At 37.1% G+C, this 27,340-nt stretch overlaps 1 protein-coding gene across 19 annotated transcripts in view; it reads right to left on the reverse strand.

Moving 5' to 3' along the window:
- The window catches only part of NUBPL (nucleotide binding protein like), a 445,280-nt gene that overhangs the window by 384,920 nt on the left and 33,020 nt on the right, over positions 1-27,340 (reverse strand). For 15 of the 19 annotated variants that reach the window (XR_004184955.1, XR_004184957.1, XR_004184956.1 and 12 more), the window contains one exon: positions 16,436-16,526. Coding sequence is in view for 8 of the 19 variants with exons in the window: in XM_017961088.3 (XP_017816577.1) it covers positions 16,436-16,526 (91 nt within the window). In the remaining 11 variants the exon portion in view is untranslated. Of the gene's footprint in view, positions 1-16,435; positions 16,527-19,654; positions 19,692-24,157; positions 24,179-27,340 lie in introns of those variants that run through there. The other 4 variants (XM_021941104.2, XM_017961091.3, XM_017961096.3 and 1 more) reach the window with 4 other exon arrangements.

Below are 27,340 nucleotides of genomic sequence, written 5' to 3' on the forward strand. Positions count from 1 at the left end.
AGACAAGGACTTCATGACTAAAACACCAAAAGCAATGGCAACAAAAGCCAAAATTGACAAATGGGATCTAATTAAACTAAAGAGCTTCTGTACAGCAAAAGAAACTATCATCAGAGTGAACAGGCAGCCTACAAAATGGGAGAAAAATTTTGCAATGTGACAAAGGGCTAATATGCAAAATCTACAAAGAACTTAAACAAAAAGAAAAAAAAAAACATCAAAAAGTGGGCAAAGGATATGAACAGACACTTCTCAAAAGAAGACATTTATGTGGCCAACAAACACATGAAAAAATGCTCATCATTACTGGTCATTAGAGAAAAGCAAATTAAAACCACAATGAGATACCATCTCATGCCAGTTAGAATGGTGATCATTAAAAAGTCAGGAAACAACAGATGCTGGAGAGGATGTGGAGAAACAGGAACACTTTTACACTGTTGCTGGGAGTATAAATTAGTTCAACCATTGTGGAAGACAGTGTGATGATTCCTCAAGGAACTAGAACCAGAAATACCATTTGACTCAGCAATCCCATTACTGGGTATACAACCAAATGATTATAAATCGTTCTACTATAAAGACACATGCACACATATGTTTATTGCAGCACTGTTCACAATAGCAAAGACTTGGAACCAATCCAAATGTCCATCAATGACGAACTGGATAAAGAAAATGTGGCACATATACACCATGAAATACCATGCACCCATAAAAAAGGATGCGTTCACGTCCTTTGCAGGAACATGGATGAAACTGAAAATCATCATTCTCAGCAAACTAACACAGGAACAGAAAACCAAACACTGTATGTTCTCACTCATAAGTGGGAGTTGAACCATGAGAACACATGCACACAGGGAGGGGAACATCACACACTGGGGCCTGTCAGGGGTGAGGGGCTAGGGGAGGGATAGCACTAGGAGAAATACCTAATGTAGATGACAGGTTGATGGGTGCAGCAATCCACCATGGCACGTATATACCTATGTAACAAACCTGTACATTCTGCACATGTACCCCAGAACTTAATGTATAACAATAATAATAAAAGGTTTAATTGACTCACAGTACTGCATGGCTGGGGACGCCTCAGAAAACTTAACAATCACGGTAGAAGGCAAAGTGGAAGCAAGGCATGTCTTACATGGTGGCAGGAGAGATAGAGAGGGGAAGTGCCATACTTTTAAACCCCTCAGATTTTATGAGAACTCACTCACTATTATGAGGACAGCATGTGAGAAATCACCCCCATGATCCAGTCACCTCCCACCAGGTCCATCCCTTAACACATGAGGATTACAATTCAACATGAGATTGGGGTGGGGACACCGAGCCAAACCATATCACCATCCTCATTGTCAATCCTCAATACCTTCTTACAACAGACTCCTGGCTTATCTACTTTTCAAAGCTTAGCCCAAGAATCATCTCTTCCAAAAAATCTCAAAGCTCCAGTTTCATTTAGTTACCATCTCTAGGTTCACACACACACACAAAAAACACTTATATTTCTATTACAGCATATACTGATGCTTATAATTAATAGCTAGTATGTCTACTGTAAGTGCACAGAGAAGGACCAAATCTGATTTGATAACCATATAACCAAGTATTTATCATGCCTACTAACTACACAAAAGACAGTCATAAAGGTCTACTAAATAAACAGAAATAATGTCTCCTTTAATGTATTGCTTTTGACCCAACTGCAAATTTTAACATTAGGTTTAAAATAACCATAAATTTTTAAGAGCAACCATTTTTATTTCAAGCCAGTGCTAGTTAAGTTGCATGTAAAAAAATTAAAAATGTTTTACTTAAATATATGCATGTATATGTGTCTGTGTATGTGTGTATATGTGTGCACACCCTTTTCAGTCACAGAATCTGTGATAAACATTTATAAGAAAAAAGTCCTAAATGTTCCTCCAAAGGCTATACTACTTACTAATATATCCAAACAGAGCTGTCTAAACTCTGTACTTTCTGATCATTAAAACTGGTATCTCAATCTTTGGTTGCTATTCTTGCCCAACAATAGCAGTTTCAATCTGACAGTAAGAATAATCCTGCTATTGTGAGGCTTCTGTGTTAAATGTATTATACAATCATTTATTTGTCTGAAACCAAAAAACTGGCTTACAGAAGAACCAAATGATTATCAGTTAACACTTAGCCCCTTTATTAGAGTCCTAATCCCCACAATACTACTGTATTTAAAACTGACCAGCATTACATATCCCCCATAATCCCCATTCATAAAAGAAGTCAACGTTTCAGTTCTGGACTTTGATACTACCAAATTGTGTATTTTAAAAATCAAAAATTATCAGATACATGGAATAAAACGAATACAAACATACACAAGCCATTTTACTTTCTCTCTATATATATATATTTTATCGAAGACATCTTTTAAAAATTTTTTTATATTCAATTTTTGTGGGTACATAGTAGGTGTATATTTATGGTGTACATGAGATGTTTTGATATAGGCATACGATGTGTAATAATCACAACATGGAGATAGGGTACCATCCCCTCAAGCATTTATCCTTTGTGTTGTAAACAATCCAATTAGGCCAGGCGCAGTGGCTCACACCTGTAATCCCAGCACTTTGGGAGGCTGAGATGGGAGGATCACAAGGTCAGGAGTTCAAGACCATCCTAGCCAACATGGCCCGTCTCTACTAAAAATACAAAACTAGCTGGGCATGGTGGTGCATGCCTGTAATCCCAGCTACTTAGGAGACTGAGGCAGAAGAATTGCTTGAATGGGGACCCAAAAGGCTGAGGTTGCTGTGACCCAAGATCACACCACTGTACTCCAGCCTGGGCGACAGAGCGAGACTCTGTCTCAAAAAAAATAAAATAAGATAAAATAAAATTACACTCTTTTATTTTTAAATCTACAATAAGTTATTATGGACTATAGTTACCTTGCTGTGCTATCAAATAGTAGGTCTATTCATTCTTCCTAACCATCTTTTTGTACCCATTAACCATCCCCATGTCCCCCTAACTCCCCTACTACCCTTCCCAGCCTTCGGTAATGATCCTTCTACTCTCTCTGTCCATGAGTTCAATTGTTTTGATTTTTAGATCCCACAAAGAGGTGAGAATATGCAATGTTTATCCTTCTGTGCCTGGCTTATTTCATTTAACATAATGATCTCCAGTTCCATCCATGGTGTTGCAAACTGTCAGATTGAAACTGCTATCCATGTTGTTGCAAATAACATCCATGTTGTTGCAAATATGGCTGACTAGTACTCCATTGTGTATATGTACCACATTTTCTGTATCCATTCACCTGTTGATGGACACTTAGGTTGCCTTCAAATCTTAGCTATTGTGAACAGTGCAGCAACAAACACGGGAGTGTAGTATCTCTTCGATATACTAATTTCCCTCCTTTTGGGTATATACCCAACAGTGGGATTGCTAGGTCATATGGTAGTTCTATTTTTTGTTTTTTGAGGAACTTCCAAACTGTGGTACAACAGTTTGGTACAACCACTATGTATACCAACGGTATACAAGGGTTCCCTTTTCTTCACATCCTTGCATTTGTTATTGCCTGTCTCTTGGATATAAGCCATTTCAACTAAAGGGAGATGATATCTCACTGGAGTTTTGATTTGCATTTATCTGATCAATAATGTTGAGCACCTTATTTATTTATTTATTTATTTATTTATTTTTCCGGAGATGGAGTCTCACTCTGTCGCCAGACTGGAGTGCAGTGGCACGATCTTGGCTCACTGCAACCTCCTCCTCCTGGGTTCAAGCGATTCTCCTGCCTCAGCCTCCTGAGTAGCTGGGACTACAGGTGTGCGCCACTATGCCCGGGTAATTTTTGTACTTTTAGTAGAGATGGGGTTTCACCATGTTGACCAGATGGTCTCTATCTCTTGACCTCATGATCCGCCTGCCTTGGCCTCCCAAAGTGCTGGGATTATAGCCGTGAGCCAGTGCACCTTTTCATATGCCTGTTTGCTATTTGCATGTCTTTTGAGAAATGCCTATTCAAATCTTTTGTCCATTTCTTATCAGATTATTAGATTGTTTTCCTACAGATTTGTCTGAGCTCCTTATATCAGGTTGGTGCAAAAGTAATTTCAGTTTTTGCCATTAAAATTAATGTACAAAGTAATATATTTGTTATTAATGTCTTGTCAGATATGTAGTTTGCAAATATTTTGTCTCATTTTGGGGGTTGTCTCTTTACTTTGTTGATTGTTTCCTTTGCTCTGCAGCAGGTTTTTAACTTGATGTTGGATCCCATTTGCCCATTTTTGCTTTAGTTGCCTGTGCTGGTTCGGTATTGCTCAAGAAATATTTGCTGAAGCCAACGTCCTAGAGATCTTTCCCAATGTTTTCTTTTAGTAGCTTCATAGTTGGAGATCTCAAAGTTTTTAATCCATTTTTATTTGATTTTTGCATATGGTGAGAGATAGGGGTCTAGTTTCATTATTTTGCATATAAATATTCAGTTTTCCCAGAACAATTTATTAAAGAGACTGTCTTTTCCCCCAATGTATGCTCTTGGAAACTTTGTCAAAAATGAATTCACTGTAGGTGTGTATATTTGTTTCTGGGTTCTTTATTGGTCTGTGTGTCTGCTTTTATGCCAGTACCATCCTGTTTTGGTTACTACAGCTCTGCAGTATAATTTGAAGTCAGGTAATGTGATCTCTCCGGTTTTGTTCTTTTTGCTTAGAATAGCTTTGGCTATTCTGGGTCTTGTGTGGTTCCATACAAATATTAGAATTGTTTTTCTATTTCCATGAAGAATGATATTGGTATTTTGATAAGGATTGCACTGAATCTGTAGACTGCTTTGAATAGCATGGACAATTTAACAATATTGATTCTTCTAATCCATGAACATGGAAAATCTTTCCATTTTGTGTGTGTCCCATTCAGTTATTTGCATCAGTGTTTTATAGTTTTCATTATAGACATATTTTGCTTTTTTGGTTAATTCCTAAGTATTTAATTTTATGTGTGGCTATTATAAATGGGATTACATTTTTCTTTCTTTTTCAGATTGTTCACTATTGGCGTATAAAAATGATACCAATTTCTGTATGTAGATTTTGTATCCCGCAGCTTTACTGAACTTGTTTATCAGTTGTAACAGTTTTTCTGTGGAGTCTTTAGGTTTTTCCAAATATAACATTAAAGCAACTGCAAACAAGAATAATTTGACACCTTCCCTTCCAATTTGGATGCCCCTTATTTCATTCTCTTATCTGATTGCTCTAGCTACGACCTCCAGTACTATGTTGAATAACAGCAGTGAACATGGGCATCCTTGTCATGTTCCAGATATTACAGGGAAAGCTTTCAGTTTTTCTTCATTCATTATGATGCTAGCTGAGGGTCTGTCATATATGCCTTTTATTATGTCGAGGTATGTTCCTTCTACACCCAGTTTTTTGAGGGTTTTTATCATGAAGGGATGTTGAATTTTATAAAATGCTTTTTCACCATCAAGTGAAATGATCATATGGTTTTAGTCCTTCATTCTGTTGATATACTGCATCACATTAATTGATTTGCATGCACTGAACCATCCTTTCATCCCAGGGATAAATCCCACTTGATCATGATGAATGGTCTAATGTATTATTGAATTTGGTTTGCTAGTATTTTGTTGAGGATTTATGCATCAGTGTTCATCAGAGAAGGTGGCCTGCAGTTTTCCTTTTTTGATGTATCTTTCTCTGGTTTTGATATCAGGGTAATACTGGCCCCACAGAATGAGTTTGGCAATATTCCCTCCTCTTCTGTTTTCTGCAACAGTTTGAGTAGGATTGGTATTGGTTCTTTAAATATTTGGTAGAATTCAGCAGTGAAGTCATTGGGTCATGGATTTTCTTTACTGGGAGACTTATTATAGCATTGATCTTATTACTTGTTGTTGGTCTGTTTAAAGTTTTGGATTTCTTCCTAACTCAATCTTGGTAGGTTGTATGTGTATATGAATTTATCCATTTCTTCTAGATTTTCCAATTTATTGGCAAAAACTTACTCATAGTAGCCACTAATGATGCTTTGAATTTCTGCAGTATCAGTTGTAATATCTCCTTTTTCATTTCTGATTTTGTTTATTTTTAATCTTCTTTCTTTTTTTCTTAGCCTGGCTAAAGGTTTGTCTATCGGGAGAACCCAGCCCCCGATAATTCAGCGTTATTTCATGCAGGTTCTTTTGGTTCTTTTTTTTTTTTTTTTTTTTTGAGACGGAGTCTCGCTCTGTGCCCAGGCTGAAGTGCAGTGGCCGGATCTCAGCTCACTGCAAGCTCTGCCTCCCGGGTTCACGCCATTCTCCTGCCTCAGCCTCCCGAGTAGCTGGGACTACAGGCGCCCGCCGCCTCGCCTGGCTAGTTTTTTGTATTTTTTTTTTGTTTTAGTAGAGACGGGGTTTCACCGTGTTAGCCAGGATGGTCTCAATCTCCTGACCTCGTGATCTGCCCGTCTCGGCCTCCCAAAGTGCTGGGATTACAGGCTTGAGCCACCGCGCCCGGCCCTTTTGGTTCTTTTCTAATTCCCTAAGTGTCAGCTGGTCTGAGAAATAAAGGGAAAGAGCACAAAAGAATGAAATTTTAAAGCTGGGTGTCTGGGGGAGACATCACATGTCGGCAGATTCTGTGGTGCCCCTCAAGCCGCAAAACCAGCAAGTTTTTATTAGTGATTTTCAAAGGGGAGGGTGTGTATGAATAGGGTGTGGGTCACAGAGATCATATGCTTCACAAGGTAATAAAATATTAAAAGGTAAATGGAGGCAGAGCGAGATCACAGGACCAAGGTGAAATTAAAATTGCTAATGAAGTTTCCGGCACACATTTGTCATTGATAACAACTTATCAGGAGACAGGGTTTGAGAGCAGACAACCAGTCTGACTAAAATTTACTAGGCAGGAATTTCCTCATCCTAATAGGCCTGGGAGTGCTAAGGGAGACCAGGGCTTATTTCATCCCTTACCTGCAACCATAAAAGACAGACATTCCCAGAGCGGCCATTTTAGAGACCTACCCCTAGGAACGCATTCTCTTTCTCAGGGCTGTTCCTTATTGAGAAAAATAATTCAACAATATTTCTCCTATTTGCTTTTGAAAGAAGAGAAATATGGTTCTGTTCGGCCCACCTCTCAGGCACTCAGACTTAATGGTTATCTCCCTTGTTCCCTGAACATTGCTGTTACCCTGTTCTTTTTTTCAAGGTGCCCAGATTTCATATAGCCTAATCACACATGCTTTACCAACAATTTGTGCAGTTAATGCAATTATCACAAGGTCCTAAGGCAACACACATCCTCAGCTTACAAAGATGATGGAATTAAGAGATTAAAGACAGGCATAGGAAATCACAATAGTATTGACTGGGGAAGTGATAAATGTCCATGAAATTATCACAATTTATGTTCAGAGACTGCAGTAAAGACAGGTGTAAGAAATTATAAAAGTATTGATTTGGGGAACTAATAAATGTCCATGAAATCTTCACAATTTATGTTCTTCTGCCACGGCTTCAACCGGTCCCTCCATTAGGGGTCTCTGACTTCCTGGAACAGTTGTCAACTCTGTCTATCTTTTTAAAAAGCAACTTGTTGTTTCATTGATCTTTTGTATTATTTTCTTCATTTCAATTTCATTTACTTCTTCTCTGATCTTTATTATGTCTTTTCTTCTACTAATTTTGGGTGTAGTTTGCTCTTGCTTTTCTAATTCTTTAAGATGCATCAGTAGATTGTTATAGCTTCCAAAATTCTTGTTATTGATTTCTAGTTTTATTCCATTGTGGTCAGAGATGGTGCTTGATATTATTTCCATTTTTTGAATGTTTTAAGACTTGTTTTCTGACCTAACATGTGATATATACTTAAGAATGATCCATGTGCTGAGGAAAAGAATGTGTATTCTGCATTCGTTGGATGAAATGCTCTGTAAACATCTATTAGATCCATTATGTCTATAGTGCAGATAAAGTCTGATGTTTCTTTGTTGATTTTCCATCTGGAAGATTCGTTCAATGCTGCCAGTGGGGTATTAAAGTCTCCAGGTATTATTGTATTGAGCCTTATCTCTTTCTTTAGCTCTGATAATATTTGCTTTATATATCTGGGTGCTCCACTGTTGGGTGCATATATATTTAAAATTGTTATATCCTCTTGCTGAATTGACCCTTTACCATTATATAGTGACCTTCTTTGTCTCTTCTTATAGATTTCTGTCTTAAAATCTATTTTGTCTGATGTAAGTATAGTAACTCCTGCTCTTTTTTGGTTTCCATTGGCATGGAATATCTTTTATATCCCTTTATTCTCAGTCTATGTGTGTTTTTATAAGTGAAATGTATTTCTTGCAGGCTACAAATCAATGGGTCTTTTTTTTTTATCTATTCAGCCATTCCATCTTTTGATTGGAGAGTTTAGTACATTATCATTACTGATAAATAAGGACTTACTCATGCCATATTGTTACTTGCTTTCTGGTTGTTTTCTGGTCTTCTCTTCCTTCCTTCTTTCCTTCCTGTCTTAAGTGAAGCTGATTTTCTCTGGTGATAAAATTTACTTTCTTGCTTTTTATTTGTTGTGCATTCATTGAATGTTTTTTGGTTTGAGGTTACCATGAGGCTTGCAATTATATCTTATTATATAACCAGTACCAGTCTGTGGCCTGTTAGAAACTGGACCACACAGCAGGAGGTGAGCAGTAGGCAAGGGAACATTACTGCCTGAGTTCTGCCTCCTGTCAGATCAGTGGCAGCATTAGATTCTAAGTCTTTCTAGTTAGGATAAGAGTAGATTACACACCACAATTGTATGTTACAATAATCTTTCTTTTTCCCTGTGTACTTACTATTACAAGTGAGTTTTGCACTTTCAGGTGATTACCCACTGCTCATTCATGTCCTTTTCTTTTTTTTTTTTTTTTTTTTTTTTTTTTTTTTTTTTTGAGACAGTCTCACTCTGTCACCCAGACTGGAGTGCAGGGGCATGATCTCGGCTCACTGCAACCTCTGCCTGCTGGGTTCAAGTGAGTCTCCTGCCTCAGCCTCCAAAGTAGCTAGGAGTACAGGCACCAGCTACCATGCCCAGATAATTTTTGTATGTTTAGTAGAGACAGGGTTTCACCATGGTTGGCCAGGCTGGTCTCGAAATCCTGACCTCAGGTGATCTGCCCGCCTTGGCCTCCCAAAGTGCTGGGAGTACAGCGGTGAGCCACCACGCTCAGCCTGTGTCCTTTTCCTTCTGATGAAGTATTCCCTTTAACATCTCCTGTACCTCAAGTCTAGTGTTAAAAATCCCTCAGCTTTTGTTTGTCTGGGAAAGTCTTTATTTCTTCTTGATGCTTGAAGGATATTTTCACCAGATATACTATGTTAGGGTAAAAGTGTTTTCCGTCAGCACTTTAAATATGTCATGCCACTCTCTCTTGGCCTGTAAGGTTTCCACTGAAAAGTCTGCTGCCAGAGGTACTGGAGCTCCATTGTATGTCATTTATTTATTTTCTCTTGCTGCTTTTAGGATTGTTTCTTTATCCTTGATCTTTGGGAGTTTGATTATTAAATGCCTTGGGGCAATTTTCTTTGGGTTAAATCTGTTTCACATTTTATAACCTTATTGTACTTTTGGATATTGATATCTTTCTCCAGGTTTTAGAAGTGATCTGTTGTTATCCTTTGAATGAACTTTCTACCTCCAGCTCTTTCTCTTCCCTCTTCTTTAAGGCCAATAACCCTTAGATTTACCCTTTTGAGGCTACTTCCTAGATCGTGTTGTTGTGCTTCACTGTTTTTTATAATTTTTTCTTTTGTCTCCTCTGACTGTATATTTTCAAATAGTCTGTCTTCAAGCTCACTAATTCTTTCTTCTGCTTGATCAATTCTATTAAAAGACTGATGCATTCTTCAGCATGCCAACTACATTTTTCAGCTCAAGAATTTCAGCTTGAATCTTTTTAATTATTTCAATCTCTTTCTTAAATTTATCTAATAGAATTCTGAATTCTTTCTTTTTGTTATCTTGATTTTCTTTGAGTTTCCTCACATAGCTATTTTGAATTCTTTGTTTGAAAGGTCACATACCAGCACTGGTCCCTGGTGTTTTTTTGTTGGTTTTTTTTTTTTTTTTTTTTTTTTTTTGAGATGGAGTCTCACTCTGTCACCCAGGCTGGAATACAGTGGCACGATCTCAGCTCACTGCAACCTCCACCTCCCAGGTTCAAGCAATTTTCCTGCCTCAGCCTCCAGAGTAGCTGGGACTACAGGCGCACACTGCCATGCCCAGCTAATTTTTTTTGTATTTCTGTAGAGACGGGGTTTCACCATGTTGCCCAGGCTGGTCTTGAAGTCCTGAGCTCAGGCAATCTGCCCTGCTTGACCTCACAAAGTGCTAGGATTACAGGCGTGAGCCACCATGCCCGGCCAGCTATTTAAGTTTCTAAACTGAAATTAGAGAAGGTGAATAGCCAAGTTTTCCAGTGAAATATCACTATTCTTTTTTCTTCCATTTCTGTAATGATTGCCCCTTTAAAGAACAAGATAGAGTGATGTTAGCAAGACAGCTGACTAAGCCCCTGGCACTCATGCTCCTTACAAAGACAGCCAGAACAACAAACAAATAACTACATTTGGATACACCAACTCCACAACCCTATCCCGGCAACCAGGATCAGCCGGGAATCAGGAAGAATTTTTCCCTGTAGTGAAGAGGTAAGCAAGAATATTTCAACAACCCCCATCAAAACCTTGGACACCTACAGACCTCACCACTGTGGTCTCCTGCAGTCCTCACAAGCATTAAGACCAGCTGGGGGAGCCTCCTGCAGTCCACATATCTGTGATACCCCAAAGAGCCAACAATATGCCCTGCCCTCTGTGGCCCATGAGGCTACTGTACTAGTCATCTTAAAATTGGAAGTATCTGGGGAGTATCCCCAGAACCACCCTAACCTGGTGGGCTAACACCCACAAGCTGAGCAGCAAATAGCTGTGACACCCACTGGGAACTCCATGCTTTGGATAGGAATGTGATCTTGCATGTTAACAACTTCGGCAACACCCCCAGATCTCTTCTCTGGAAGGAAACAACAGAGTGACTTCAGGAATCACAATGAGTTTACTCTCATTCTTTAAGCACTTAAGTTACCTTTAAGAAATCTCTGTTCCAGGCCAGGTTATGGTGGCTCAGCCCTGTAATCGCAGCACTTTGGGCGGCCAAAGCAGGAGGATTGCTTGAGTGCAGGAGCTCAAGACCAGCCTGGGCAATATAGCGAGACCCCATTTCTGGCATCAGTACCCGCCAGTATGGTGGCAGACATGCCCATGGACCTGCGCCACTGGAGCCTCCTAGGCATCACCAAGCCCAGGAGTTTGAGGCTGCAGTGAGTTATGATGGCACCACTTTATCTACAGCCTGGGCAAATAGAGTGATACCTGTCTCAAAAAAAAAAAAAAAAAGAAAAGAAAGAAAAAGAGCACAGCGAGAGGAGGAGTGATGGAAACATGATGCAAAGAAGGAGAAGGAGGAGAAGAAGGAATGAAAAGGAGAAATATGATGGAGGAAGGAGGAGGAGGAGGAGGAAGGAAGAGGAGGAGGAGGGGACTGAAGGAAGAGGAGAAGGAGGAAGAGGGGGGGAGGAAGAAGGAGGGGAGGAGGGAGGAAGGAGGAAGGAAGGGAGGAGGAAAGGAGGAAGGAGGAGGAGGAAGGAGGGGGGAAGGAAGGAGGAAGAAGGGAGGAAGGAAGGGAGGAAGGAGACAAGGAAGAGGAAGGAAGAGGAAGAAGAAAGAGGAGAAGGAAGGAAGGAAGGGAGGGAGGGACGGAGGGAGGGAGTGAGCGAGGGAGGGAGGGAGGGAGGGAAGATCCTGGAGTGCCTTCTTTGTAGTTGTTACCAGAGATTATAAAAGGTCATTTGCCCAAGCTGATTTTCCACACTCTGTCCAAGCTCTGTACACACTATTCCTAAACTCTAAAAGTTTATCAACTTTTAAACAGTAGAACAGAAAACTGTGCCATGAGTGCAAAACTACTATGCCACAATAGAAAAGACAAGTGGATCCTACTCAGAATCACTAATAAACACTATGTCATCCTCAATAAAATACTTAACATGTCCATTTTAGTAAACTCTTTCCACAGGTCTTGAAATTTTCTACCTTATTAGCTCACTACATTTAGAGACTCTTCAGTAAAACTAAGTAGTAATAAATTCATCAGTATTCTGAAAGTGATTTTTCATCACAAAACTATGAAACAAAGCAGATATTTCTATTAATTTCTACTAAGAGAAAGATGTGTTATCTCTCTTGTGCAACAACTGTTTAATATTCATTTGCCATTTCAATTGAAAACCTACAATAATTTCTACGACTATAATTTGGCTATACCATACTATGAAACCTGAATTTGACACTATTTGGAAAGTTAAAATGGAGGAAAAAAATTGGTATTTGTTCTTTTTTTAAAGAAGGTTATATTCATGCTTAGATGCTAGTTTCTCCAAGGACGCTTAGGTTTTATTCTAAATCCCACTAGGTTCCCAAAGTAACTGGTCATCTTCAGTCATTATAATGTCAGTCTGTTGATGTTTTTGCATAATGCCCTTTCCACAAACTGGCTAGACTTTCCATTACCATAGTTTTGCATGGTAACATAGAAAAATCACTATTGTCATTTTAATCTGATCTGACAGAAACATTCTCAGCTTAAGAAACTCAAAACTATTATAAACTTAAAATCTTCTTCAATTACTGAATTCACTTTTTTAAAATCAAACAAAATTTCTCTTGGTAATGAAGGCTAAAATGACTTAAATGCAAAATGTTTTGTTTTTCTACAATTCCCTCCACCCTCCCAAAAAAAGGTATGAAGAGAATGTAGATAAATGTATGATCTGCCAACCCGAACATATCATTTTAAAATGAACAAATTGTCAAAAACTACATTGACAATTCAGCCATACATCTATTTAAATAATAAGGAGAAAGGTAATTCTGAAACTCCACTGCTTGCAAGGCTGTCCAGCTGAGTCTAAGAACAGAGGAACACCTATAAAGGTGGGATTCAATTCACTGGTCTATCTGCCCAAAACCTGAACTGCTGAAAACAAGTCTTTCATAGTTTTTCTTTATTGTTAATTAGGTAATTTTTGTATTGTATTGTGTCTTCTGTAATAGAGAGCAGAATAGGATAAATTAACATGAAAAATGTAGAAATGTCAGAATGATGCCAATTAGTAGAATGGTGGCAGGTTTTTCTAAGATTCAAAAATAATTTATAAGTTGGGTTTTCAAGATTCTACATTGTTTTAAGTGAACGCCTTAATCATTCAGTTTATTTCTTGGGGGACTTAAGATCAGCTTGTCAAAAAGAAATGGTTTGGTTTTTTGGTTTGTTTGTTTGTTTGTTTGTTTTTTGTCTTTGTCTTTTTTCAGCCTTTCCAAGATTTCTAGTACCTCATCTTTACCCGAAAGCCTATTTACTGGCAGCCAATTTGCAAACATCAAATTTAAGATTACAGCTTCAGTAAAATGAGAAGAAAGAAATTAAAGTTGACTTCAAGTATTTATGTTGGCATATACCAAGCAGACTACTTAAGAAAAGAATGACACTGTGGGCTCCGTTTTGCCATTCCTCATGTTCTGCATGTACTAGTTTTCATATTACTTTAATCAAGAGACAAATATAACGAATTTATCATTTAAAGTATGCAAATTCATTACTCCTTCTTTGTGAAAGCTTGACACCTTGGCTCATGTCATATATTTGCAAACTAAGTATGTATTCCACTAAAAAGTTAAGAAAAAAGAAACCAGAATAACAGCTTTTGAAGTTTATGTTTCATCAAACAAGAAAATAATTAAGCGGGTACTTGCAATATACTACAGCTAGGGTCAATGTTAACATCACTAAAATCTGTAAGTTTTCTTCAAAATGTCAGGGATAATCTTTACTGTGTCATAAAGAATTATCTAAAAGTTAACATTATAATTGGCTCCAACAACTAAACCACAAACAAAAGCCTCTTAAATGGTAAGCAATACTGAATTAACTTTTAATGACAACAAAATTATACTTCTATTACCTACAGAGATAATTCAACAAATACCCAGCAGTAAATATAGTCATTTTCTCTAGAACAATGGAAAATAAAAAGCCCGATAAGAAACATAAAGAAATCATTCAATTTAATAGTCATTATAATTACAAATCAATAAACCAATTTCCCATAAAACCATTCTTCTAAAAAAATCATCAGTTTTTCCAATTCCTTTTTTTTTTTTTTTTTTGAGACAGGATCTTGCTTTGTCATCCAGGCTGGAGTGCAGTGGTGCAGTCATGGCCTACTGCAGCCTTGACTTCCTGGGCTCAAGTGATCCTCTTACCACAGTCCCATGAGTACCAGGGACTACAGGTGTGAACCACCATGCCCAGCTAATTTTTTTATTTTTGTCTCACTATATTGCCCAGGCATGTCTTGGACTCCCAGGCTCAAGCAATCCTCCCACCTCAGTCTCCCAAAAGTGCTGGGATTACAGTCATGTGAGCCACTAAGCCAAGCTAATTCATTTTTTGATAATAACATTTCCTTGTTCTTAAAGCTTTTGATAGTTTTATTTTTAAAATGCAATGACAACAGCAGTAAATATTAAAGAGGTATTAAAAAATTACTTCTTTCTAGTAAAGAGGTGGGGAAAGAAGATGTTTTGGGGTTTTTTTTTTTATCACTTTAAAACAAATCTGACCAAGAAATCTGATTAGAGAAAATAATTTTTATCTCTTCTAAACACAAATATATTTTCTATTCAAATAATCCCATATATCCACACATTTAATATAGACAATAATGACGATCTAGCATTTCTGATCACTTAGTATGTTCCAGGAACTCTGCTAAATGCATTATATTATTCCTCACAGTAGTTGCAACTATTCTACATATGGGGGTCTGAGGCACAAAGAGATTAAAATAATTTACTCAGGTCATACAGCTAGTAAATGGATAGAGCTGAGAATCAAACCCAGACAGTCTAGTACCATGTCTGATGTCTTTTTATATATATATACTTTTTTTTTTATTTTATTAAAATTCGGTGCTCTACATGTTCAGAGAAACTTCTCTAGTAGCGAATTATAGAAGTGATTCCTGAAAGTATAGTCTTCCATGTCTGTTTTCTGAATCACTATACAGCAGGTCCTCCAATAAAACTGTTTTCTTTCGACATCAGTTTGTTGTAACATTAATAAAGAAAAAAGAACAATTTCCAGCCATGACCACAGTCTTGTGTGGAGTTTGCATGTTCTCCCCAGGTCTACGTGGGTATTCTCTGGGTACCGTGGTTTCCTTCCACATCCCAAAGCTATGCACATTAGATGAACTGGCGTTGTCTATATGGTCCCAGTCTGAATGAGTGTGGGTGTGTGAGTGTACCCTGCAATGGAATGGCCTCCTGTCCAGGGTTGATTCCTGCCTTGTGCCCTGAGCTGCCAGGATAGCTCCAGCCACCCCCAACCCTGGACCAGAATAAGTGGGTTGGAAGATGAATGAATAGATACAAATGATTGCCAGATAAAAATTAGTGGGCCAGGTGTGGTAGCTCACATCTGTAATCCCAGCACTTTGGGAGGGTGAGGTGGGTGGATCACCTGAGGTCAGGAGTTCAAGACCAGCATGACCAACAGGGTGAAACCCCATCTCTACTAAAAATACAAAAATTAGTTGGGCGTGGTGGCATGCACCTGTAGTCCCAGCTACTTGGGAGGCTGAAGCAGGAGAATCACTTAAACCCTGCAGGCAGAGGTTGCAGTGAGCCGAGATCACATACAACTGCACTCCAGCCTGGGCAGCAGGGTGGGACTCCGTCTCAAAAAAAAAAAAAAAAAACCAGTAAAGTATATGATAATTATACAAAAGCACAATAAATGATGCAGTAAGAAAATGCTCAATGATCTGCCATATTGGTTACTCTTTAACTGCATGATGGTAGGAGATGCTCCTTATAATTTTCACTTTGCAAACACCTATTCCTTGATTTAACCCACCACCACTATGGCTGCTTTCACTCACTGATTCACTAAAAATTGTGTAAATAATTATATTGTTTTTATTAATCTTTCTTAAATGTATTTACAACCCAAATTTATTTCTTTGTTTAATATTACAAGTGTTTTGGGTCTTTATTTAGAAGTTTGGTGAAGTTTTTGTGACCAGAAATATGCCATAGGAACTTAACTCTTGTTTAAATCAATTAACATATCATTCACTTAAAGTCACAGTTCCCAAGAATCTATTAACTTAAGTGAGGACTTACACTACATTGTGTATAAAGTATATATTGCATTTAGCATAAGGTCTGACACCCAGTAAGTATTAATAAAAGTACAACTATTATAATAATATTAATCTCTTCTTTACTTACTCTGTGATAATTCCGGATTTCCTTTCAGATTCATCATCTTTGGAATTGAAGGTCCATACACATCCACATCTAGCAAACCAATGGCCTTGGACTGTAAAAAAAAAAATAAAAATATAAAACAAAACAAAAACACTTTACCATAAGATTGTTCCCACTCTTCTCAAAGGTGAAGCACATAGCAACAGTAATCTGACTACAGAAAATAAAATTGGCAAAATATTACAAATCATAACCTAAACTTCCAAAGCAACAGTGAAGTAAAAGAGCATAAATTGCTTAGGGTCAACACTTTTTATGATTTACTAATATCATCTAGATACCTGACTAGAGAAATCCACCCTATATGCTTTACATATTGTAGTTCAGGTCTCCCATATAGTCTCAAGCAGACTAAGACCTTTTTGATCTGAACATGAGTTTGAGAACAAATTACATGCGAACAATTTTAAAATAATGACTTGTGATGGCAAGCAAAACCCCAAAGACACAACATTAACTTTTGGAAAGCCTGTCTAACACACCAAAGAAGACAAAATAAAAAAAGATCATGGAAACAGGGCCATAATAAAGCAAGTGAGAAATTCTGATGCAGATCTGGCATAAATGAGATGGAAGCACTAACAAAGATACTGGCACACCTAACACAGAGACAGCCTCTTATATGCAAGTCACAATTAAATACAAAACGTCTTCTAGAGGATTCAGAAACAACTAAAACTGTTTTCTCTGATGATGCATCCAGCTGCTGAAGGACAGGGTACCCTGTCTGGGCTCTTTGCTGGCTATCAATTAATCAGCAGCTTAGCCAAGGAAAGGAAAACAAAATTCACTATTAAAAAATATGTCTCTTTTTTTCTCCTCCCCCTCTCTTCTTTCTCCTTTGATAGATGAAATCAATCTGTTATTGGTTTTGCTCATCTACAAGTAAACAGAACGCTAACACAATATGTCTTAGAGTTATATTTCATCAAGTCTTACAAGTTTCCTACTACTCTCCTCATATCCTGCAGAATAAAACTCAACCCTTCAACAAAATTTTTTGAAAAACTGAAGCAATCACTCATCTTCCATGTTACCTACCTATTTCTAGACAAAAAAAAAAACTTTTAAAATTATTATCTGGTTCCTATGAATATACAAAATAAGGTAAATCTAACATTTGTGTTTCCAACTTTATACTGACTAAAACTGCAGTTTAAATATATATATATAATATCTCTGTATGACTCAGTGACCTCAGAGGAAAAAAACGGGATTAATATCTGCCTCTATGAAAATCTCAGCTTTATGTAAAATAAATGAGAAAATACGAAGGATACTTGATTTTTAATAGAATGGTGGTATATAAAATTTAAGCTTAATGCATTTAGGTATTAGATTTAAGAAGGGAGGAACACTCAATAAGAAGTTTGACCAATTTAACTATTTTTTAAACCACAGACAGAAGAATTTAGCTAAATTAAAACAATTAAATTTACTATGGACAACAAGATTTTCAAATGAGGGGACCTAAATCTAGAAATATGGCTAATTGTTACTTCTATTATATAAAGTTCTGCTAATGCTATAACTATCATCCTAGAATTTTATCTCTTTTCTGTATTTTTATGACACCTACAAGAACCAAAAACTACCACTAAATAATAATAAATACCAATAAAAACAAAAGCTATTTTAAGATTCTCTTTCCTTGTTCTCTTATTTATATCAATGCTGATTTTACAATAACATGAAGGGGGTTAGGTCCTAAGTTTCAAATTGATCTTCTAACAATACCTGTCAAGTAAAATAACAGCTTTTTAAGTTTATGTTTACATGAAACAAGAACATAACTAAGTGTTCTAACAAATATAAGATTGCTAGGGTCAATTTTATCATCACTAGGTTTTCAAGTTTCCTTCAAAATGCTAGGAAAGATCTATCATCTATCCTGCTTCTAGAAGAAAACCAAGCTTGCTAAAGATGAACTCTTGGCACAATGGTCAAAAAAAAACTGAAGATCTCCCTTAACATTTGCTCTGGTAAGAGTAGGTTTTACATATGCCTAGATTGCAACCAATATACGTTATGTAAAAATTAAGGAGGGGGAAATTACAAGATTTTCAAGTTCTTCTGATTCCTAGAGAATAGAAATAACAGTAACTGACAATATTCTACATATTAGGTTCTCTACATACTCTAAGAGACTAACCTAAATTTAGTACCAATGCTTGTATATATCAAAAAGGAAACAAAGGGAGGAAAATATAAAGATCAGGGGGAAAAAGAGAAAGAGAGGAAAGAGAAAGAGGGATTAAGGACTGAGGAAGAACAGGATAAAGAGACATTAGACAGCAAAGTCATATTAAGATGCCGGATAAACTAGGCCTCCACTGCTAGCCCTATGGATAAATCGGAACCTATAAAAACATACCATCTTAAATCACCCAGACACCAAGACTTTCCCTGATTGCATCTCCCCATTGCTTGAATTCCTTCTGGGTGCCAGGCACTTAGCTAAGCATTTTATTTACATTTTTTCACTTATCCTCACAGCAACACTGCAAGGTGGTATTATCCATACTCATAATGAGAAAGCCAGAAACTTACATTCAAAATGACCATTTATTCTTTCTTAAAATGAAGTAGAATGGGAAATTAAACATGAAAATGCTAACCTCATAAACCTCCAACAGAACTTTAACAGGATCTAACTCCAAAAACTTAGATATAGAGGACACTTTTTCTTAAAAGGCCCACAGCAAACATTTTAGACGTTCAGGATCATATGATCTCTGTGGTAACCACTCAACATTACCATTGTAGTATCAAGGCAGCCATAAACAATATGTAAATAAATTAACATGGCTGTGTTCCGATAAAACTTCACAAAAACCGGCAGGATTTGGTCCACATGTCATAGTTAGTCAACATTCAATTTAGAGAGTAAAGTTTTTCATAATGAAGCTATTCAATCATCCAACAATGCAATTCTGTTAGCGCCAAGAGCAGGCAGGCCAGTCATCTCTTTCAGCATCAGAGTCAGAGGAGCTATCTCAGTAAAGATTTACTTTCTCATCCTTAATTGGCTAGATTTTAAAAATAAAAAGCACACTTTTCAGACTATTTTACTGGAACTAAATTAGGATGTCTTGCTTAGATTTTATTTATCATGAATAAAATCAGTGCCCATTAACAGAAACACCAAAGCATACATTAATTAAAGCATATTATACTTACAATTGGCACAGCTACTGGAGCAGTACAGTTACCATTGCTATAAAAATAAATTTAAACAGATTTTCAAGTCTAGAATTCAGTAATGTTCAAAAGGTGCCAAATAAACTTCATTTGTTTTTCATAATTTACTCCATTATTTTTAAATAGGTTCCTATTTTAAGTATGTAAATGGTCTTTCACTTTAAACTTCCAGTTTTATACTGTTAGGAAAATAAATGAGCAAGGTAAAAGCCTATAAATAAATGTATGCAGCTGGGTGTCTAACCAGCTAAGTTTTATGAATCCTTTCCAACTTACTCCTCCTATAATAATTATATTTAGTCAATAAAGCTCCAATTAGGATTTTCTTCCATTTCAGCCAGATTCAAAGGAATATTCACTACAAAAGCTACCAAATACACAACAGATTAAAAAAATTACTATTAGCAAAAATAACTGTAAACGTACTATTGTAAAGTGTGATTGTCGTCTTTAATGTCACCATAAACTTAACCTAATGTTGGTATCTAACAATATACTCTTTTTCTCACTCTCCTACAGATCTCAAAACCTAGCAGATGACATAAAACAAGATAGATCAAACCCCAAGATAACAATTAGCTTTTTGGATTTGTTTATAATTTATAACACACTCTGGAAGTTGTAAAAGGTGGTAGAATTATTCAAGAGTGATTATACTGTTTTATTACTACTGCATGAAAGCTGCAATTTGAGAGCCTACATGTCCTATTTTTGTGTGTTGGATTTCAAAGACATGAACCACAGTTTTGATACTGCTTTGTTCTTCCAACACAATTTATACTAAATAAGATTGTAAAGCTTCATGACATGTTCCTTTTATCCATGTCTTCTGCTAATAGAACCCATCAAAACAATATCTTAGAATGCTCCCACTCGATTATTTCTAAATAAGACCTACCTAAAAGTTGTACTTCCACAGAAGTACCCTGCTAAGACTCCCATGATTCCCTGTATATTATATTCAGTTTAATCTTGGACTGGCAGTTGGTGTTTATTCAATTTAGAAATTATTCAAACCTCTTCTTTCTTCCTTTCTGCCTAGCTTTACATCAAGCTGCCAATCATAAGAATTTCAATCTCTTAGTAGAGAAAAATACATGTTTGCAAATTCTATTAGCTAAGATTAAATAAGAATCTGATTGTCAGAAGAGCTAATGGTTAACAAGGTGATAAGAGAAAAATTTCCTACTGTTTATCAAAGGACTGTCTAAATCTTCAAGGTCAATCAGGAAAAAAGAGAAACAAGAGCAGCATAAAAGAAAAAAAAAATCACCTGGTTCGTCGGAACACAACCTGAGAGGAGCTCAGGAAACGTACAGAAGAATCCCAAATGATAAAGTATTAATAACTGCTCTCAAAAGAGGTACAAAATAGAAATGGAAGATAAATGACAGATTTCTTTTTGTTTGTTTTTTCAGACAGGGTCTTGCTCTGTCGCCCATTCTAGAGTGCGGTAGGGCTATAGGGGCATTGACCTCCCTGGCTCAAGCAACAATCCTCCCACCCCAATGTCTTGAGTAACTAGAACTACAGGCACCGGCCACCATATCCAGCTAATTTTTTTTTCATTTTTTATAGGGACAGGTTTTCACCATGTTGCCCCAGCTGGTCTCAAACTCTGGGGCTCAAGTGATCCTCCTGCCTCGACCTCCCAAAGTGCTGGGATTACAGGTGTAAGCCACCACACCTGGCCAATAATCAATTTCAAATTAAAGACTCTATTTTAGAGTAGGAAGAAACCTAAGAGATCATTTTAGTCTCCTAATTTTTAGTGATGAAGAAACTAAGGCCCAGAGATAATCTCACTCCTGGGTCTAGGATCCCAAGTCTCTCTCCAATGTATCATGAAGCCTAATCACTAATCAACAACCACCAGCCACTTACCATACCTCTTTCACCTCATCTCCTACTCTCCCCTTTTCTAATCCACTCCATACATACTACCCTCTTGCAGCTTCTTAAACACACAAGGAACACCCGAGATCTAGGAGTTTTGCAGTTGCTATTCCTTCAGTCAGAAATCCTATTCCCCTGAGTATCCACCTGTCTCTTACTTCCTTTACGTCTTGATTTAAACATAACCATATAGTAAGGCATTCACTGGCCACACTATCTAAAATTGCAACACTACACATTTCCTATTCCCCACCCTGCTTTTTCTTTCTTCTTAGTATCTATATTAGTATTCAACATATTATATACAGTTGTTTCTAGGTATATGCACGGCTTTGGTTCCAGGACACCTGTGCCCCCATACCAAAATCCTCAGAATCCTTTTTTTTTTTTTTGAGACTGAGTCTTGCTCTGTCGCCCAGGCTGGAGTGCAGTGGCGCCATCTCGGCTCACTGCAAGCTCCGCCTCCCGGGTTGATGCCATTCTCCTGCCTCAGTCAGCCGAGTAGCCAGGAGACTACAGGCGCCCGCCACCACGCCTGGTTAATTGTTTTGTACTTTTAGCAGAGATGGGGTTTCACTGTGCACTGTGTTAGCCAGGATAGTCTCGATCTCCTGACCTCATGATCCGCCTGCCTTGGCCTCCCAAAGTGCTGGGATACAGGCGAGAGCCACCGCGCCTGGCCAATCTTCAGACTCTTATATAAAATGGCATAGTATTTGCACATAACCTGCGCACATCCTCCCATATATTTTAAATCATCTCTAGATTACTTATAATACCAAATACAATATAAATTTTATGTAAATGGTTATTATACTGTATTTTTATTTGTATTACTTTTTATTGCTGTATTGTTATTTTTATTGGGTTTTTAAAAATATTTTTGATCCACAGTTGGTTAAATACACAGATGCAAAACCAGCAGATATGGAGTGCAAATGTATTTACCTATTGTTTACTATCTCCCCTACTAGAATGTAAATCACATGAGGGTAAGGATTTTTGCATGCTTTGTTCACTACTGTATACCCAGAACCTAGAAGAGTAGGTAGTTACAGAGATTCCCTATTACATCCCAGAAATTCTGATTCATTAGGTCCAGGCTGCCATCCAACAACCTATATATGTAGCACTCTAGGGTATAAGATGACCACAACATGCAAAACCGAAATATAGATAATACAGGAAAGAAAGATGAAAATTTGCTACTAAGCCTTGGGAACAGCAGGATCATAATAACAATAATCTACAGTAATCAACAATAACATTAAAGATGTCTTTTTCAAATGATTTTTTAAAAATATATAGTAAACATTCTGCCTTAAGTGTGAATAATCAATAAATATTGCATGGGACATATACATTAAAAAATTGTTGTTTATCTGAAATTCAAATTTGTTATTTGCTAAATCTGACTTTACTCCAGCATTTCTTCTCAACAGGGTTGCAAGAATGATTCAGATGAAACGTAAGTCAGATTGTGTTATTACTCTGCTCAAAACCCTTCATTGCCATCACTCCTCCCATTTCATTCCTGTAAAAGCCGAAGTCCTTAAAATCATTCACCCCATATAACCCAGCCAGTTCCCCACCCACCTCCTGCCTCCCAAACCTAGTAATTTTCATCACCTATTACTCCATTCCACTTCTTCCTCCAGAAATCACATTGGCCTTATTACTATTCTTTGCATGGTATACTAGGCTTGCTCCCACCTATTGGCCTTTGTCCCAGCTCTTCCTTCTCCCTGAGATACTCTTCCCTCAGATAGTCATACAGTCTACTCTCATTTTCTTCTCTTCTCTGCTCAAGTGTTATCTTTTCAATGGAGACTATCATATTTTAAAATGCAAACCAGCATTAACCCTTAAGCACTACCCCTCCCCCATCTTAGTTGACTTGTATCACCTTCTAACATACTATTTAACTTACTTGTGATGTTTATTATCTATTTACTGTACGGTCCATAAGGACAGGAATATCCCCAAGTATTCTGAATGGTAAAAATAAAATATGTGTTGAATGGGTAAGTAAATGAACTAATGAATGAATGAACAAACTTCCATCTGTTACTCTAGAATTTCAGTATTGCTTACTATACGATCCCTAAGGTCTCTTATAAGCTTTAACATACTATGATTTCAAGAAAGTCCCTCTTCTAATACGTCTACACTAACATTTTAAGTTATAGGACTTTAAATTAAATAATATTATAATAATTATACAATAATATATAGCTTAAAAATATTCTGGTGTCAAAAAGGGGGTCATAAATTTCTTTGCAGTCTATTCCTAACAACAGTTTTCTCCCCAGAAAATCTAATATCATCTTCATTTCTCTATTGACCTCAACTCCAAAAAAAAATAGACTTCATGAAAGAAAATCTAGTACAAAGAATGGATATGGTTCTATGATGGCTTTATTAAAAAATATGGCTGGGCACTGGCTCACACCTGTAATCCCAGCACTTTGGGAGGCTGAGGCGGGAGGATCATTTGAGGTCAGAAGTTCAAGACCAGTCTGGCCAACATGATGAAACCCTGTCTCTACTGAAACTACAAAAATTATCCAGGCTTGGTGGCAGCACCTGTAATCCCAGCTACTTGAGAGGCTGAGGCAGGAGAATTGCTTGAACCCGGGAGACAGAGGTTGCAGTGAGCAGAGATCGCACCATTGCACTCCAGCCTGGGTGCCAGAGCCAGACTCCGTCTAAAAAAAAAAAATATATATATATATATATATATATATGATAAAGTACACTGCATAACTCTTTGAAAACTAAAGCCACAACATGATATGAAAAAGTTAACCAAACAGAAGGTTATCTGCTTACTAGCAAGATTTAGTACAATAGGTTTCAAATATTAAAAAGCTGCAAATTTGGGTTTTTCTTTCCAGAACTAGAGAAGCAACTTCTTCTTTAACAGGAAAACAGTTGCCTTAAGTGCTACATTTTCATTTAGTATGGAGGGAAAAGTAAATCAGGAATAAAACACCTAAGATTAAGAGAAGAAAAACTTTAAATTCTTGGTCTGTATAATTTAAAAAACATAAAAATAAAAGGTTTTAAAGCCCTTAGTAAGTAAAGTCTTCAAATACAGAGAAAATTAGAAAGCCTTCTACTACCATGTAGTGCTTATAAAAATGCAGAAGATGCTTATAGACACTAAGCTCTAAAAATCATAGTTATCTGTGATACCAACTAGTCATTTTGTTGCCAGAATCAAAGCCTGGAGACCTAGAAACCTAACTAAACAAGAACAAATAAATAAAGTACTTCAGCAAAGATGCTGGAAAACTAACATCAATTCCTTAAGAATGTCCTTAACTAAACTGCAATGCAGGGAAGAGTATTTATAATTCTGAGAGCAGCTCTTCTAAAGAAAAGCAATTATAAGATCAGATATGAACAGAGCACTTGATCCACCCTTCCGACTCAAAATCAGAGCAGCCCAGTGGAGCTGGTTTTGAAACCCACAGTTCCATATGCTCTGCTCTCTTCTCCTCAATGACCCTTCCAACACTGCTCCGCTAAAAATTAAAGGCCCTTCCTGTTCCTCAAGGAGATGGGATGGGGGAAATAATTTCCTGATGGAAAAAAAAAAAAATGACAGAGGAAAAATGAATTAGTGAAAGCCAAGTTAGAAAGAAGGTAAATAAATTTTTAAAAACGGATTGTTCTGGCCGGGCACGGTGGTTCACGCCTGTAATCCCAGCACTTAGGAAGGCTGAGGCTCGAGGTCAGGAGATAGAGACCAACCTGGCTAACACAGTGAAACCCCATCTCTACTAAAAATACAAAAAAATTAGCTGGGCGTGATGGCGGGCGCCTGTAGTCCGGGCTACTCGGGAGGCTGAGACAGGAGAATGGCGTGAACCTGGGAGGCGGAGCTTGCAGTGAGCCGAGATCGCGCCACTGCACTCCAGCCTGGGCAACAAAGAGAGGCTCCGTCTCAAAAAATAAAATAAAATAAAATAAAAAATTTAAAAAAAGGATTGTTCTGCCTGAACCTGGGAGGTGGACGTTGCAGTGAGCTGAGATCACGACGCTGCACTCCTTCCTGGGTGACAGAGTGAGACTCCGACTCAAAAAAAAAAAAAAAAAAAGAAAAAGGATTGTTCTATGAGAAAGATTTGGATAAATTCTTATTAGACAGAATCAGGTAATGAAATTCAAAGGATGTGGAGTAGTTTTGCCACCTATATGTTACACATAAAGGGAAACTATGGTACAATATACTAAATGTAAAATGAGGGTAAGGCTTGTCATTCTAACTCATAAGCAAATTCTGCAACTTCCTTCAACAAAGTAAGGAGAATTAATTACTGACAGCAAGCTGCACTTTACTGAAAGAAATTTTTAAAAGGTAGGCCAAAGTGTACTGAGGAGGAAACATCCAGCCAACAGCTTCTTTAGAGCTACTGCTAACAATATTGCTACTGCTTCTAATGGGAAATTTCAAAGCATGTTGTACATAATGCTATGTGCCTAAAACCGTAACAGAAAATGTGGCAGGGGTTGGAGGCAGAAGCAGTTTGGAGATTTTTACCTATCTGAAGATCATCTTAACACAGTGTTTTATTTAACTGTGTTGACTGAATGTGGTGTGTGTGTGCTTGTGGAGGAGGAGGAAAAGCAAACAGGTAAGGAAAAATACCTAATAGAAGATTGGCTTTAGGATCTAATCTAATACACTTTCACCCCTCTATTATACATTCAATTTTTTTAAAAAACACTTTGTCTTTCATTTTAATATGTGATGTTAAGTTTCTTATTCTGTACACTGAATTATTCTTATAAAAGACACCATAGAGGTAGACACACAGGTTTCAAATCAATTAATATTATTAATATATATTACAGGTTTTCCATTAGCATAATTGCTTGTATTTTCTATAAAATGTATGAAACTTGAGGATTTAGATAACCTACTCCATCATAGACATCATCTAAATCATGAGTGAAATAAACAATTGTATTGTATTCACGTATAGACATTATTATACAACTCTATCAAATTAAAGTTCAAAAACTATGAAAAATTATCAAGGCACCACAATGATTATTACCTAGAAAATGATGCTATAAAAATGTTAGCACCTAAGCCCAGGTAAGTAATATATACGGAATTAATTTCATTTAAATTGTTATTACAATATGACTTGTTTTAATCTGTTACACCTTGATGCAATATTTTAAATTAAGGGTCAATAACAGATCTTTTTAAAAATATTAACATCTCACTTGAAGTTCAAAAAGAGTTAATCTATTAATTCCACTGCCAAGTAGTAACAATTTTCGATAAATGAAAATGTTACTTAGTACCATATGAATCACATAGGTGATTACAATTTTTTTTTTTTTTTTTTTTTTTTTTGCGACAGAGTCTCATTCTGTCGCCCAGGCTGGAGTGTAGTGGCACAATCTTGGCTCACTGCAACCTCCGCCTCCTGGGTTCAAGCAATTCTTCTGCCTCAAACTCCCGAGCAGCTGGGACTACAGATGCGTGCCACCACGCCCCACTAATTTTTTTTTTTTTTTTTTTTTTTGTATTTTTAGTAGAGGGAGCGTGTCATCATACTGACCAGGCTAGTCTCGAACTCCTGACCTCGTAATCTGCCTGCCTCGGCCTCCCAACATGCCAGGATTACAGGCGTGAGCCACCACACTCGGTCAGGTGATTACTATTTTTAAGGTTTTTTTAAACAAAATAACTAACATATTAAAGGCATAGGAGGATGCAGGAAAAAGCGAACTAGTATTTGTATC

This window comes from Papio anubis, chromosome 7 (genome assembly GCF_008728515.1).
Source record: "Papio anubis isolate 15944 chromosome 7, Panubis1.0, whole genome shotgun sequence".
In the NCBI taxonomy this organism is placed as follows: Eukaryota; Metazoa; Chordata; class Mammalia; order Primates; family Cercopithecidae; genus Papio; species Papio anubis.